This window comes from Arvicola amphibius, chromosome 1, assembly GCF_903992535.2.
Source record: "Arvicola amphibius chromosome 1, mArvAmp1.2, whole genome shotgun sequence".
Taxonomy (NCBI): Eukaryota; Metazoa; Chordata; class Mammalia; order Rodentia; family Cricetidae; genus Arvicola; species Arvicola amphibius.
Window position 1 is genome coordinate 108,526,546 of NC_052047.1, and position 15,015 is coordinate 108,541,560.

At 38.7% G+C, this 15,015-nt stretch overlaps 1 protein-coding gene across 1 annotated transcript; it reads left to right on the forward strand.

The window, feature by feature from the left end:
• Window positions 1-6,658: 6,658 nt before the first annotated feature.
• On the forward strand, window positions 6,659-7,582 carry LOC119821819 (olfactory receptor 2D3-like). The gene has a single exon (XM_038340936.1). It carries the CDS (start codon window positions 6,659-6,661, stop codon window positions 7,580-7,582), a length of 924 nt encoding a protein of 307 aa, XP_038196864.1.
• Window positions 7,583-15,015: the final 7,433 nt, after the last annotated feature.

A 15,015-nucleotide genomic window follows, 5' to 3' on the forward strand; every position in this document is an offset into this window, starting at 1 on the left:
GTTCCTTGCCGTTGTATAATGGTATGTCAGGTTATATCAGGCCTCAGCCAAAGTTGGTTGCCTCAACATTGCTAATAAGATTTCATGTGGTTGCCCAGGTAGTCAGTTGTCTCTGTCTTGTGTTGCACATTTTGGAAGTTTCTCATTTGTGCTTCCTGGTTGCTTTAGTAATATTACTTCCCTTCTCAGGTCTTTGATGGGGTTGAAGATTAGATAATTGTAGCTACCTTCTACATTATTTAGACTTCCTGAAGTAGAATGTTTAGTAAAAATTTTTTTGTTATTTGTTCCTCACCTAATATTGTCTGCTTCTTATAATTTTATATGATCTATTCCCATTGTATATAGTTGTATTTGGTTTCTGAATCTGCCTTATTTAGACAAAAGGGGGAGATGTTGGGGCAGCTGGGCCAATCCCTGCGTTCAGGGGCGTGGCTGCCCCAGGGGAGAAGGGTACCTTTAAAAAAAACCGGGTGGCAGAGAGACGCCCTGTTTTTTTTTTCACCCGCATCACCCTCAGCTTCGCTGGAGCCTTGGCTTTGTAAGTGTCCCTCTTTCTCCTTTTATTAAAACTGATTTATTCTAAAAGGACTATTTTTGGTTATTTCAAATCTCCCACATCAAATTACTGTAAGATTTAAAAATTTAAGAGAATGTGTTCATTAATTATATACAAATACAAGTAAATTGTAATGTTATTAGAATATTCATTGATTATTATATGTAGAGATATCTGGGTAATTGGTCCACAGAGAGATCAATATTGAAAGGTGAATACACTTTTATCAACTAAATTTTGCACTATCAATATTGAAAATCCTCTTGAATTCTTTAGTGCACTCCTGAAGACTTCAGATCTCCACAGAGTACCTTGATATGCATCGGTGTAGTACCAGCCAGCAGATGAGACTGAGGTTTAGAGATTATATATTTAATGCCCATGGGTTCTCTTACTGTGGAATATTTTTTTGAAAGTTAATCATTGGGATTACTCCAGAGAGTAGCCATCTTAAAACAGTGCTTAGGGACTCAGGTTTGAAGACTTTCTGGAGGAAATTTTTCCAGACCAAGGTTGGTCATTATTTAAACATTTGGAATTGGATTCTGTCACACATCAGCACTCCTGGTATCAAGATAGAGTAGGACTCACAGCCCTGAGGATGCTCCAGTCTCAGCATATTCAGGAGATGCCAATGGAGATCGCTTATTAGGATAAGGACAACCAGACAACAGAACCCACACTTTCCTTATTTTTTTAACCCTCTCCATCACTGGGTTCACTGCCCTGTGTTTTCATCTATTACAGCTATCAGTGCTTCAGGTAAGAGTGAGGGAAATGCTAAGGGGTGATTTCTCTTTCCAATCAGTCTGAACCATGATTCTCCTCACACAGTAAGAGGCTTTTCTTTTACAGTGTACTCTGGTTTCCAGGAGTCTCTAGAGAGAATGGGTAACGTTCATAAACCCTTTTCTGAGGCTTCACTGGCTTGGGTTAAGTCTTGGTTAAATGTTGCAGAGCGACTACAAGGGCTGTGGATAGCCACTTCCTCTCCATGGTTCTGCAAGCTAATCTCTTAAGTATCCTCTGCTTCCTTGACTCGGTGCACCCACATATGGTATTTTTTCTTAACTATTTCAGTTTGGTCATTAAGAGGAGACAGGAATGTGTACCCAAGACTCTGGTCCTAAAGAAACAGCAGGTAACTGATAAGATCCTGATTCCATGATGATCACAGATGTCTGTGTGTCTAATGATGCTGGTGCACAGGTTACCATACTGTACCTTCCCTTGGGCAAACTAAACTCCCATTCTTCCTTGACATGTAGCTGATAGTCAATAAGCTCTATCTAACTGGAACAATTCTGGGTTCTAAAAATCAAGACTTTTCCATATTCCTACTCAGATGTCCATGTCTTAGTATGTCCTGTGGCTCCTCTTCTAAAACACAGTTCTCTTGGTATTAGTGAGTTAATTGGATATTACTTATATGAGTTTCTTTATGTATTCACTCAAACCATTTCTATTAACCCATGAGCATGTGCTAGGGTATCCTGAAATACAAATTGTATAAATAAATGATATATGTTTTAGAATCCTAAAACAGCAGTGCAGCCTAGGATCAAGCAAACAGACTCAAACCCTAATCTTAATACTCTATGTAAGAAGTGTGTGTTGTTGTTTTATATACAATGCAAAAATAATGGTCAAATCTAACTTATTGATTGTTCAGAAAACTTTAGAAAGCACTTATATTGAGTCTGACTGCATAAAAAAATCAAAGGGTACATAATGCATCTGCAAAGTCTAAAAACTGGAGAAGTGGAGGGTGTTTTAGCAGAGGCTCATATAGAAAGTAAAGGAAATGTAGTGATTTTCACTGGGAATTATTGTAAGACAAGAACTGAAGAATAATTAAGGATGCTACTTTTAAACATTTAGGGTTGCTTATATGCATGTGCATGTTGCAATGAGTGGACACACACTCTAAATGCCTCTGAATGTTTGCTCTGTAATTTATACTGACACATATCTTCACTACTAAACCAATCATCTTACTCTGAATAGCTACTGATGTTAGTTTTCTAGCTTATTGAAAATGCTACTTTTATGACTGACAAATATTTAAACACTCCTTTCTGATCTTATAGCTAACCAGACAAGGTATCTCTGATTTTGCAGTACTCTGTCATTTTCTGAGTTTGTACTGTCAGCATTCTAAAGCCTTTATGCTTCATTGAATATATTCAAAAATTTCAAAGATTTCTACTATTTTAGATAACAATTATAAGCTAAATTGTAAATTAAATCAAGTAATACACATCAGCATAAAATAGAATCTCTCCTCTCCCATTTTCCCTCTTTCCCTAGAATCCCACTTTCTGGGAGTCAGCACCGTTAACCAGCTGTTCCCTGTGGACTGACCAGTCTTGCACACAAACTCTTTTGCTGTAGCACAATAATAATTTTCTGAGTGTCATTAATATGTTTATTTGAGCTTTTATTTTTAATGTTGGACAAAAGCTTCAGATTTCAGAACTTTATGGTTTAGTTAATTTTTCTTTTGAATTGCAATAACAAAGGAAGATTTTAGCAGTTAATTTTTAATCACAATCAAATGAGTAAATCAAATGATCAAGTAATTCAAACCTGTAAAATACTAAAATTTTACTAGTAGGTTCTTTACCTTTTGATTTTGTGGTCTTTCTGAGTTTGTAGGCCTAAAATCTCTCATAATAACTCAGAGTTGAGAAAACACTGGTTAAATCTAACACTTTGCTTCTCATTAAAAGTGCACTGAAATTTTCTGTTGCCCCTTATTAATTAACCACAACTTAGAATTTTTCTATTAACTTGCTTCCACTTTCAAAGGATAAACAAAAACAAAAAGATGCAAAACAGGAAAACAGCTGATAAAAATAATCACTATCCTAAGTGAAATACAATGAGCCAACATCAGTGCCCTCTACCAACTATTTTCTCCTGTTTTTATTAGTATTATGTGAGTTTTTTTGGCACAGAGTCTCACTGTGTAGCCTTGGCTTGGAACTTACAATTTTTACCAGATTGGCCTTGGATTCACACAGATACAAGGGCTTCTGTTTCCCAAATGCTGAGACTCTAAGCATGTGTAACCATGCTTAAAGAAGATCCCATTATTATAATGAGGCATAACATAATATGGCAAATATACTGGCTTGTTTTGTCTGTCAACTTGACACAAACTAGAGTCATCTGAGGAAAGAGCTTCAGTTGCGGAAATACCACAGTGGGAATTAGCTATAAGGCTTTTTCTCATTTAGTTATCAATGCAGGAGTTCCCAGCCCATGGTGGGTCGTGCAATCCCTGGGCTCTTGGTCTTGGGTCCTATAAAGAGGTGGGCTGAGCAAGCCAGGGGAAGTAAGCCAGTAAGCAGCTCCCCTCCATGGCCTCTGCAACAGTTCCTGCCTCTGAGATGCTGCCCACTCTGAATTCCTGTTCTTACTTTCTTCAGTGATGAACAGCAATATGAAAGTATAAGACAAATAAATACTTTCCTCCCCTACTTTCTTTCTGGTCATAGTGTTTTTTGTTACAGCAATAGAAACCCTAAATAAGACAGTGAAGAACTTACTATTGTCCTAAATTTTTTTAAATATCTTACATTTCATAAATCTTTATATCAACACTCTTAGATAAGAATAATTTGTGTTACAATTTTACAGCTGAGCAAAACTATGCAAAACATGCTAAGTAACTTATTACTAGCAATCCATCAACTAGATAAACCAGGATTGAAAGAATTATTTATTTACTTATTTGCTTTCTTACATGTGTATGTAAGTTTTTATGTGTTTGTGTGTGTCACATGTATGAAACTACCCATTTGTGGGCTAACAGTGAGGGGGGGGATTGAGATCATGTCCTCTGGATGACCAAAAAGCATATACAAGCCAGAATCTCAACACAACAGTCAAGTTGTAGAGACCCAATCCTAGTCAGTAAATTACACTGCTTTCCTGCCTCTAACAGCTGGCTGTTCACAGTCATTGGATATTCACCATAGGAAAAATGCCTGCAAAATAAATGTAAATTATGAGTGCACACACACACACACACAAACAGATCTATTTACAAACCATGTAAAAATGTAAGTGATGTGGCATATGCAAAGTGGAAATGTTGTTTTTCACATACTATTCTGTCATTGTTATTTTGATGCATCATCACAGTAGGAAATTGAATTATTTAATTTTTTACTCAGGAGGCAAAATATCATATCTGATTTTTGATTGGTTTAGTAAATATATTTTGACTCAGACTTTATGTGTGGCTTTATCTGTTTTGAAAACAGGGATTTAATCTTTTATATACTTTCTAGGTTGATTCTGTGTATTCATTACTAATTTTAAGAAATCATGATCAATTAGAAATAATGCAAACTTCTCTTGAGCATACTTGCAAATATTTTCTAAAATTTAAATTTTTAGATGATTTTTTATTGTGTATATTTAAGATACACAGCATGATGTTACTGAGGCAGACCAGATGGTACATGTTTGCAATTCTTCTACTCAGGAGGCCAAGGCAGAAAGCTCACATGCTGAAGACAGCCTTGCCTACACAGTGAGCAACAGATAAACCTAGGCCATAGATTTACAACTTTTCATTGTATCGTACTGAGATGACTAGTGGTTATACAACCTAAGACAATGAATGTCTGTCTCTCAAGTCTATATTCTGCCAACAGCTCAGCAAGGAGTGGTAGGATATTTTAACAGCCCCCAACACATAATAAACACAGCCTTGTATGTGTTCATAAAACTGAAGCTGTTGAAATGATGTTGGCATTCTTTGGCTATAGCATTTCATAGCCATTTTCTTTATCCAATTTCTTATATTATTCTTCTTTTTATTTTCCTCCTCCACTTTATCTATTTCTTCTCTCCTCTTTCTTCTTCCCTCAACTCTCTATTCCATGAACCTTACAGGAAGTAATGTATATGTTATACTTAGCACTCAAAAGTCACTAATTCACAGCAATCTGATTGGTACAAGTCAATATTCACCACAGTTCACAGCACCGAAAAGCCTCTCTGACCAAGGCTGAGACTAACATGTGTCTATGAGTATAAACACAAATATTAAATAGGCATTCAGACACCATAGCTAGAAATTTTCCTACGTGGCCAATGACTTCCAGATGCACAGCGTTTTGATGGGGTTTATAGTACCAGGCATATATTTTCTCCTGCGGATAGGCCTGAAACCCAGAGAACAGTTGATAACCTCCATAAGAGTCATGCCACTGTTACATCAGTGGGCACAGCTGACTGGGCAAGTTTGCATTGCAGTTCAAAGGTCTCACAGCTGGATGAGATCACTGACCTTTTTATTCTTCCAGACAGCCCTTTCATATCTTCTTTATTACCTAAATAGAAACTACCTAACACAGACTTAAAAGAATTAAAAGTGAATATAATGAAACCGTTAATAATAAAGTACAACAGATTTTAACTGTTGATGTTAATACATAAAGATGCTGTGGAAAGAAAAGACAGACTGCTAAAAGCTTGTATTAGACTACTGAGTGCCAGAGCCAAGGAGGAAACATTTTAAGTAATATATTCTTTATTTTGAAGAAAATAAATTTTGGCAAAATCGGGATCACAGAATACTATTCCATTTGTCTTGCTTTTCAATATGGAAAAAAATGGTTCTTCAGATTTATCTTGTAGATTAAACTAATAAGCAGGCTCATTAAATGTTTTAGAGTTTGTAGAATAAAATATAGCTAGTTGAAGTCATATGAACTTGCCTGCTTCCCAAACCTACATAAAGGAAAGACGTACTATGAGCAGCACCACAGACTTCTCCCAATGTCTTTAGTGAACTAGATGAGGTTTGGTCATGTATCACATTCAAAATGATCATTTCTGACTAATATTGCTAAAATCTTTAAGTAAAGAGAAATAAACATTGGCTTTCAATCATTAGAACTACAAGAAAAATAATTCAATCTTTTGAAATTTGGAAACAATGAAAAGAAAAAGCACGAGCTCATTTTTATATTTGATAAAATATAAGTTGCTCAGACATTCTGACACAAAGTGTGTGTGTGTGTGTGTGTGTGTGTGTTTTCTTCCTTGATGCTCTGCTGCAGAGACAAATAACCATAAATGGGTGAGTACAACAGATCGTCTGTGACAGAATTTATCTTCCTGGGCCTCTCACAGGGCCTACTGACCCAAGCCCTACTCTTCTTCCTCTTTCTCCTTATCTACCTGCTCACTGTGCTGGGAAATCTGCTGATCATCGTGCTCATCCACTCAGACCCCAGACTCCACACTCCCATGTACTTCTTCCTTAGGAATCTGTCCTTTGCCGATCTCTGCTTTTCTACCACCACAGTTCCACAGGTGCTCGTCCACTTCCTAGTGAAGAAAAAGACAATCTCTTTTGCTGGATGCTCAACACAGATTGTCGTGCTACTTCTGGTTGGATGTACAGAGTGTGCACTCCTGGCAGTGATGTCCTATGACCGATATGTTGCTGTCTGCAAGCCTCTGCACTACTCCACCATCATGACACACTGGGTTTGTGTCCAGCTGGCTGCAGGGTCCTGGGCCAGTGGTGCATTTGTGTCCATGGTAGATACTACATTCACTTTGCGTCTCCCTTACCGAGGAAGCAATGTCATTAACCACTTTTTCTGTGAACCTCCTGCCCTCCTGAAGTTGGCTTCAGCAGACACCTACAGCACAGAAATGGTCATCTTTGCAATGGGTGTGGTAATCCTCCTAGCTCCAGTCTCCCTCATCCTCATCTCCTACTGGAACATCATCTCCACTGTGATCCAGATGCAGTCTGGGGAGGGGAGGCTAAAGGTCTTCTCCACCTGTAGTTCTCATCTCATTGTTGTTGTCCTCTTCTATGGCTCAGGAATATTTGCCTACATGAGACCAAACTCCAAGATAATGAATGAAAAGGATAAAATGATTTCAGTGTTCTATTCAGCAGTGACCCCCATGCTTAATCCTATTATTTACAGCCTGAGGAACAAGGATGTTAAAGGGTCTTTCAAGAGAATAACTGCAAAATAATAAGTTTGAAATGTGTGTCATGATTGAGTTGACCACTGTTGAAAAATAAACAGATTTTCTTACAATATTTTCCTTCGTTTATCCTATTCTTTCATTACTTTCTTTTCCTCCTTTTTCTCTACTCAGTAGCTATGTGAAAGAAATTAAATCAAAGTTTAAAAATAGGAAGTAAAAAGCAATTAGTGATGAGCTGAGGACATAAGAATGGAGGAAAGAAGAAACGTGGATAAGAAGGGAGATAGAGGAGTGAGAGCACAGAAGTTTCTCATCTCTTAAGCCACACAAATCAGTACTGAACTTGGCCTAATTATGTATCTAACTATATATCCAAAACATGAATATAACAACTAAACCATCACATGCATTATTAGCAACACACAAACTCTACTACAAAAAAATGACCAGAGTTAACAACCACTGGTCATTAATATCACTTAATATCAATGGACTCAATTCACCTATAAAAAGGCACAGGCTAAGAGATTGGATACAAAAACAGGATCCAACATTCTTCTGTTTACAAGAAACACACCTCAACCACAAAGACAGACACCTACTCAGAGTAAAGGATTGGGAAAAGGTTTATCAAGCAAACGGACCTAAGAAACAAGCCAGTGTGGCCATACTAATTTCTAACAAAGTTGACTTCAAACTAAAATCAATCAGAAGAGATGGAAAGGGACACTTTATACTCATAACAGGAAAAATCCTTCAGAATGAAGTCTCAATCCTGAATATCTATGCCCCTAATATAAAAGCTCCCACTTATGTAAAAGAAACACTTCTAGAACTCAAGGCAGCCATCAAACCACACACACTAATAGTTGGAGACTTCAACACTCCTCTCTCACCAATGGACAGGTCAATCAGACAGAAACCTAACAGAGAATTGGAAGACTTAATGGAGGTAATGAACCAAATGGACTTAACAGACATCTATAGAACATTCCACCCAAACAGGAAAGAATATACCTTCTTCTCTGCGGCTCATGGACCTTTTCGAAAATTGACCATATACTTGGTAACAAAGCAAACTTCCACAGTTACAAAAAAATATTAGTAACCACCTGTGTCTTATCGGATTACCATGGATTAAAATTAGAAATCAACAACAATGCTACACTCAGAAACTCATGGAAACTGAACAGTCAACTACTGACCCACACCTGGGTCAAGGAAGAAATAAAGAAAGAAATTAAAGTCTTTCTTGAATTTAATGAAAACAAATACACAACATACTCAAACCTATGGGACACAGTGAAAGCAGTGCTAAGAGGAAAGTTCATAGCACTAAGTGCCCACTTAGAAAACGGAGAAAGCACTCATTGGTAACTTAACAGCACACCTGAAAGCTCTGGAAAAAAAAGAAGCAGACTCACCTAGGAGAAGTAGAAGACTGGAAATAATCAAACTGTGGGCAGAAATCAACAAAATAGAAACACAGAAAATAATCCAAAGAATCAATGAAAGAAAAAGCTGCTTCTTGGAGAAAGTCAACAAGATTGACAAACCCTTAGCCAAACTAATCAAACTGCAGAGAGAGAATATGCAAATTAATAAGATCAAAATTGAAAATGGGGACATAACCACAGATAGAGAGGAAATTCAGAGAATCATTAGATCTTACTACAAAAGGCTGTATGCCACAAAATTGGAAAATATAAAAGAAATGGACATTTTTTTAGATAAATACCATATGTCAAAGTTAAACCAGGACCACGTAATTGCTCTAAATAGTCCTGTTAGTCGCGAAGAATTAGAAACTGTAATCAAAAACCTCGCTACCAAAAAAAGCCCAGGGCCAGATGGTTTCAATGCAGAATTCTACCAGAACCTCCAAGAAGACCTAATACCTATACTCCTTAAGGTATTTCATAATATAGAAACAGAAGATTCACTGCGAAATTCCTTTTATGAAGTTACAGTTAGCCTGATACCTAAACCACACAAAGACTCGACCAAGAAATAGAATTACAGGCCAATCTCACCCATGAACATTTATGCAAAAATTCTCAATTAAATACTGGCAAACTGAATCCAAGAACACATTAGGAAATTTATCCATATCATCAAGTAGGCTTCATCCCAGAAAAGCAGGGCTGGTTCAAAATATGAAAATCTATCAATGTAATCCATAATATAAATAAACTGAAGGAAAAAAAACCATATGGTCATCTCATTAGATGCTGAAAAAGCATTTGACAAAATTCAACACCCCTTTATGATAAAGGTCTTGGAGAGATTAAGGATACAAGGGTCATTCCTAAATATAATAAAGGCGATTTACAGCAAGCCGACAGCTAACATCAAATTAAACGGAGAGAAACTCAAGGCCATCCCACTAAATTCAGGAACAGGACAAGTCTGTCTACTCTCTCCTTATCTCTTCAATATAGTGCTTTAAGTTCTAGCAATAGCAAAAAGACAACATAAGGCATTCAAGGGGATTCGATTTGGAAAGGAAGAAGTTAAACTTTCGTTATTTGCAGACGATATGATAGTGTACATAAGCAACCCCAAAAACTCCACCAAAGAACTCCTACAGCTGATAAACTCCTTCAGTAACGTGGCAGGATACAAGATCCACTCCAAAAAATCAGTTGCCCTCTTATACACAAAAGATAAGGAAGCAGAGAGGGAAATCAGAGAAGTATCACCTTTCACAATAGCCACAAATAGCATAAGATATCTGGGAGTAACTCTAACCAAGGAAGTGAAGGATTTATTTGACAAGAACTTTAAGTCTTTGAAGAAAGAAATTGAAGAGGATACCAGAAAATGGAAGGATCTCCCTTGCTCTTGGATTGGGAGGATCAACATAGTAAAAATGGCAATTCTACCAAAAGCAATCTATAGATTCAATGCAATCCCCATCAAGGTCCCATCAAAATTCTTCACAGAGATTGAGAGGACAATAATCAACTTTATATGGAAAAACAAGAAACCCAGGATAGCCAAAACAATCTTATACAATAAACATACTTCTGGAGGCATTACCATCACTGACTTCAAACTCTATTACAGAGCTACAGTATTGAAAACAGCTTGGTATTGGCATAAAAACAGAGAAGTTGACAAATGGAATCGTATAGAAGACCCAGATCTTAAACCACAAACCTATGAACACCTGATTTTTGATGAAGGAGCCAAAAGTACACAATGGAAGAAAGAAAGCATCTTCAACAAATGGTGCTGGCATAACTGGATGTCAACCTGTAGAAGAATGAAAGTAGACCCATACCTATCACCATGCACAAAACTCAAGTCCAAATGGATTAAAGACCTCAATATTAATCTGAACACACTGAGTTGATAGAGGAGAAAGTGGGGAAAGTACTCTACAACAATGGGCACAGGAGACCGTTTCCTACATAGAACCCCAGCTGCACAGACCTTAAGGGCAACGTTGAATAAATGGGACCTTCTGAAGCTGAGCAGCTTCTGTAAAGCAAAGGACATTGTCACTAAGACACAAAAGCAGCCTACTGACTGGGAAAGATCTTCACCAACCCTGCAACTGACAAAGGTCTGATCTCTAAAATATATAAGGAACTCAAGAGACTAGACTTTAAAATGCTAATTTACCCAATTAAAAAATGGGGGCACTGAATTGAACAGAGAATTCTCAGCAGAGAAGTTTCAAATGGCCAAAAAGACACTTAAGGTCATGTTCAACCTCCTTAGCTATCAGGGAAATGCAAATCAAAACAACTTTGAGGATACCATCTTACACCTGTCAGATTGGCTAAAATCCAAAACACCATAATAACCTTTGCTGGAGAGGTTGTGGGGTAAGGGGTACACTCATCCATTGCTGGTGGGAATGCACACTTGTGCAACCACTTGGAAAGCAGTGTGGATGTTTCTCAGGAAATTCGGGATCAACCTACCCCAGGACCCAGCAATTCCACTGATGGGAATTTACCCAAGAGATGCCCAATCATACTACAAAAGCATTTGCACAACTGTGTTCATAGCAGCATTATTTGTAATAGCCAGATCTTGGAAACAACCTAGATGCCCTTCAGTGGAAGAATGGATGAAGAAACTGTGGAATATATACATCTCAGAATACTACTCAGCAGTAAAAAACAATGACATCTTGAATTTTGCATGCAAATGGATGGAAATAGAAAACACTATTCTGAGTGAGGTAACACAGACCCAAAAAGATGAACATGGGATGTACTCACTCATAATCGGTTTCTAGCCATAATTAAAGGACATCGAGCCTATAATTCGGGATCCTTGAGAAGATAATAAGAAGGTGAACCAAAAGAAAAACATATAGTAATCCTCCTGGATATTGGAAGTAGACATGATCGCAGGGCAAAAACTGGGAACTTTAGGGTGGGGTGAGAGGGGGCCCAGGGAAGATGGGGAGAGAAAAGCGTGAAGGGGAGAATGGGGGGAGCTTGGAGGAATGGGATGCTTGGGATACAGGAAGGGTGGATATGGGAGCAGGGAAGCATATATCTTAATTTAGGGAGCCATCTGAGGGTTGTCAAGAGACTTGACTCTAGAGGGGTTCCCGGGTTTCCAGGGAGACACCCTCAGCTAGTTCCTTGGGCAGCTGAGGAGAGGGAGCCTGAAAAGGCCAGTTCCTATAGCCATACTGATGAATTTCTTGCATATCACCATAGAACCTCCACCTGGCGATAGATGAAGAAAATGACTTAGCCCCACATTGGAGCACCGGACTGAGCTCCCAAGGTCCTGATGAGGAGCAGAAGGAGGGAGAACATGAGAAAGAAAGTCCAGACTGTGAGGGGTGCATTCACCCATGGAGACGGTGGGACAGAACTAACGGGAGATCACCAACTCCAGTTGGAATGGGACTGAATGAACATGAGACCAAACTGGACTCTCTGAATGTGGCCGATGGTGGAGGCTGACTGAGAAGCCAAGGACTGTGGTGCTGGGCTTCGATTCTTCTGCATGGAAGGGCTCTGTGGGAGCCTTTTCAGCTTGGTTGATCACCTTCCTGCACCTCGGGGAAGTTGGGAGGACCTTGGTTTTAACATAGAGTAGGGAACCCCAATGGCTCCTTGGCCTGGAGAGGGAGGGGGGTATGGGTAGAGGAGAGGGGAGGGAAGGGGGAGGAGGAGGGGAGGAGATGGATGTTTTTAAATATAAAAAAATAACCATATAAAAAACACTTGACCAATATATACAAAATTGAAATAGATTTTAATGCAAATGTAAACAATATAATAAAAATGCAGTAATGATTTATTTTTTGAAAACACATATTCAATGAAACAACATAGTCTACACATTTGTCTGCCCTTGGTTTATCTGTTTATCCATCTGATCATGCACCTTTGGTGGCAAAAATCTTCCCTAAATATTCACCAAAACTGAAGAATAAGGAAAATTCAAGAAAAGCTAATGACTTTGACAGTTCCAATTTGCATTTCTCTAAGTGGTATGTTTCTATGACAGTAGGTGTTATTTTTAAAAGTAAAAGGAGTCCTTTCACTGCAGCAGGAATAAGGCAATAAATTACACAGGAGTGGGACTGAACCAGCTTACCTAGGCTGGAGTGGGCCTGAGGAAGCAAGATACGTAGGAGCAGGAGCCTGGAGCCATTCCAGTCCAGAGACACTGGCAGACCAGGACTGACTGAGAAACCTGATCCAAAACAGAACAGAGACAACGAACTCCACTGAAACAGGTACAGGGAAATAACTGCTGAGTGAATGAGCCAGAGCCAGAGCCCACTGAGGGTCTGGACATGAATCTGGACTATCAAGGGAGTAGACCTAAGCCAGGACCCCGGTGGGTCTGGGCATGAGTCTAGGACTTCTGAAAAACTAGGCCTGAGCCAGGACCTCTGCCAGTCTGGGCATGAATCTGGGACCTCGAAGGGAGTAGGCAGGAACCAGAAATCTCTGCAGGGTCAAACATGAGTATGGAACATCAGAGGGAGGAGGCCTGAGCCAGGACCTCTGTGGGTCTGGACATTGGTCTGAGACATCAAAGGGTATAGGCAGGAACCTGAAACCTCTTTGGGTCAAAACATGAGTCTGGGACATCTGACGGGTAAGCCTGAGCCACATATTCTGCGGATCAGGGTACACCCAAGCCTGGAAACTCCGAGGAAGTAGACAAAATCCAGAGACCTTTGCAGCACCAACTCCAAGGCAGGGACTTCTACAAGAGGGGATCAGGACCAGGAATTAAAGAAACAGGGCAAAGTCGGTAACCTAGGCCAAAGTAGGTCTGAGACAACAAACTCCAAGGGTGCAGAGCAAAGCTCAGGGGTGCTGAGCTATCTCCAGGAACACACAGTAACCAATAGGGTAACTAGAACTGTGGCACTGAATGTACCACAAGGAACAACTATCTGAGCTTGGATTCACTGGTACCTAGAAGATTAATTAGCAGAATCTCAGACAGCCCCAACCACACCTATTAGAGGAAAGGATGAGTAGAAAAGGTAATAATACACACAACACTGCAAGGAGCAACACAAGAGCACTAAAGCATAAAGACCCTACAACAGCAAGACATGAACAACCAAATATGAATGAAGCAGAAGAAAATGTTTGAATCTCTTAAAGAGGAAATGAGAAATTCCCTTAGAGAAATGTAGGAAAAGACAAAAAAATGGGAGGACATCAGCAAATACATTAAAGAAAACCAAGGAAAAGCATTCAAACATGTGAAAGAAACTATTCAAGACTTGAAAACAGAAATAGAGACAATAAAGAAAACATAAGTTGAGGGAATTATAGAAAGAGAAATCATGAGAAAATAATCAGAAACCACAAATACAAGCATGAACAGAAGAATACAAGAGATGGAAGAGAGAATCTCAAGTGCTGAAGATACAATAGAGGAAATGGACTCATCAGTTAAAGAAAACATTAAATCTAACAAAAGCTTAACCCAAAATATCCAGGAAATATGGGACACCATGAAAAGGCCAAATCTAAAAATAATAGGTATAGAAGGAAGAGAGGAAGTTCAACTAAAAAGCACAGAACATATATTTAACAAAATCAAAGAAGAAAACTTTCCCAACCTAAAGAAAGATATGCTGGGCGGTGGTGGCGCACACCTTTAATCCCGGCACTCGGGAGGCAGAGGCAGGCGGATCTCTGTGAGTTCAAGACCAGCCTGGTCTACAAGAGCTAGTTCCAGGACAGGCTCTAAAGCTACAGAGAAACCCTGTCTCGAAAAACCAAAAAAAAAAAAAAAAAGATATGCCTATGAAGATACAAGTGGTTTACAGAACACCAAATAGACTGGATCAAAAAAAAGTTCCCTCACCACATAATAATCAAAACACTAAACATACAGAGTAAAGAAAGAATATTAAGAGCTGCAAGGAAAAAAGGCCAAGTAAAATATAAAGATAGATCTATCATAATTACACCTGACTTCTCATAAATAACAATGAAAGCCAGAAGGTCAAGCATTATGCA

Coding starts and splice junctions, on each gene's coding strand:
- LOC119821819 (XM_038340936.1), top strand. CDS start 6,659: ATGGGTGAGTACAACAGATCGTCTGTGACAGAATTTATCTTCCTGGGC.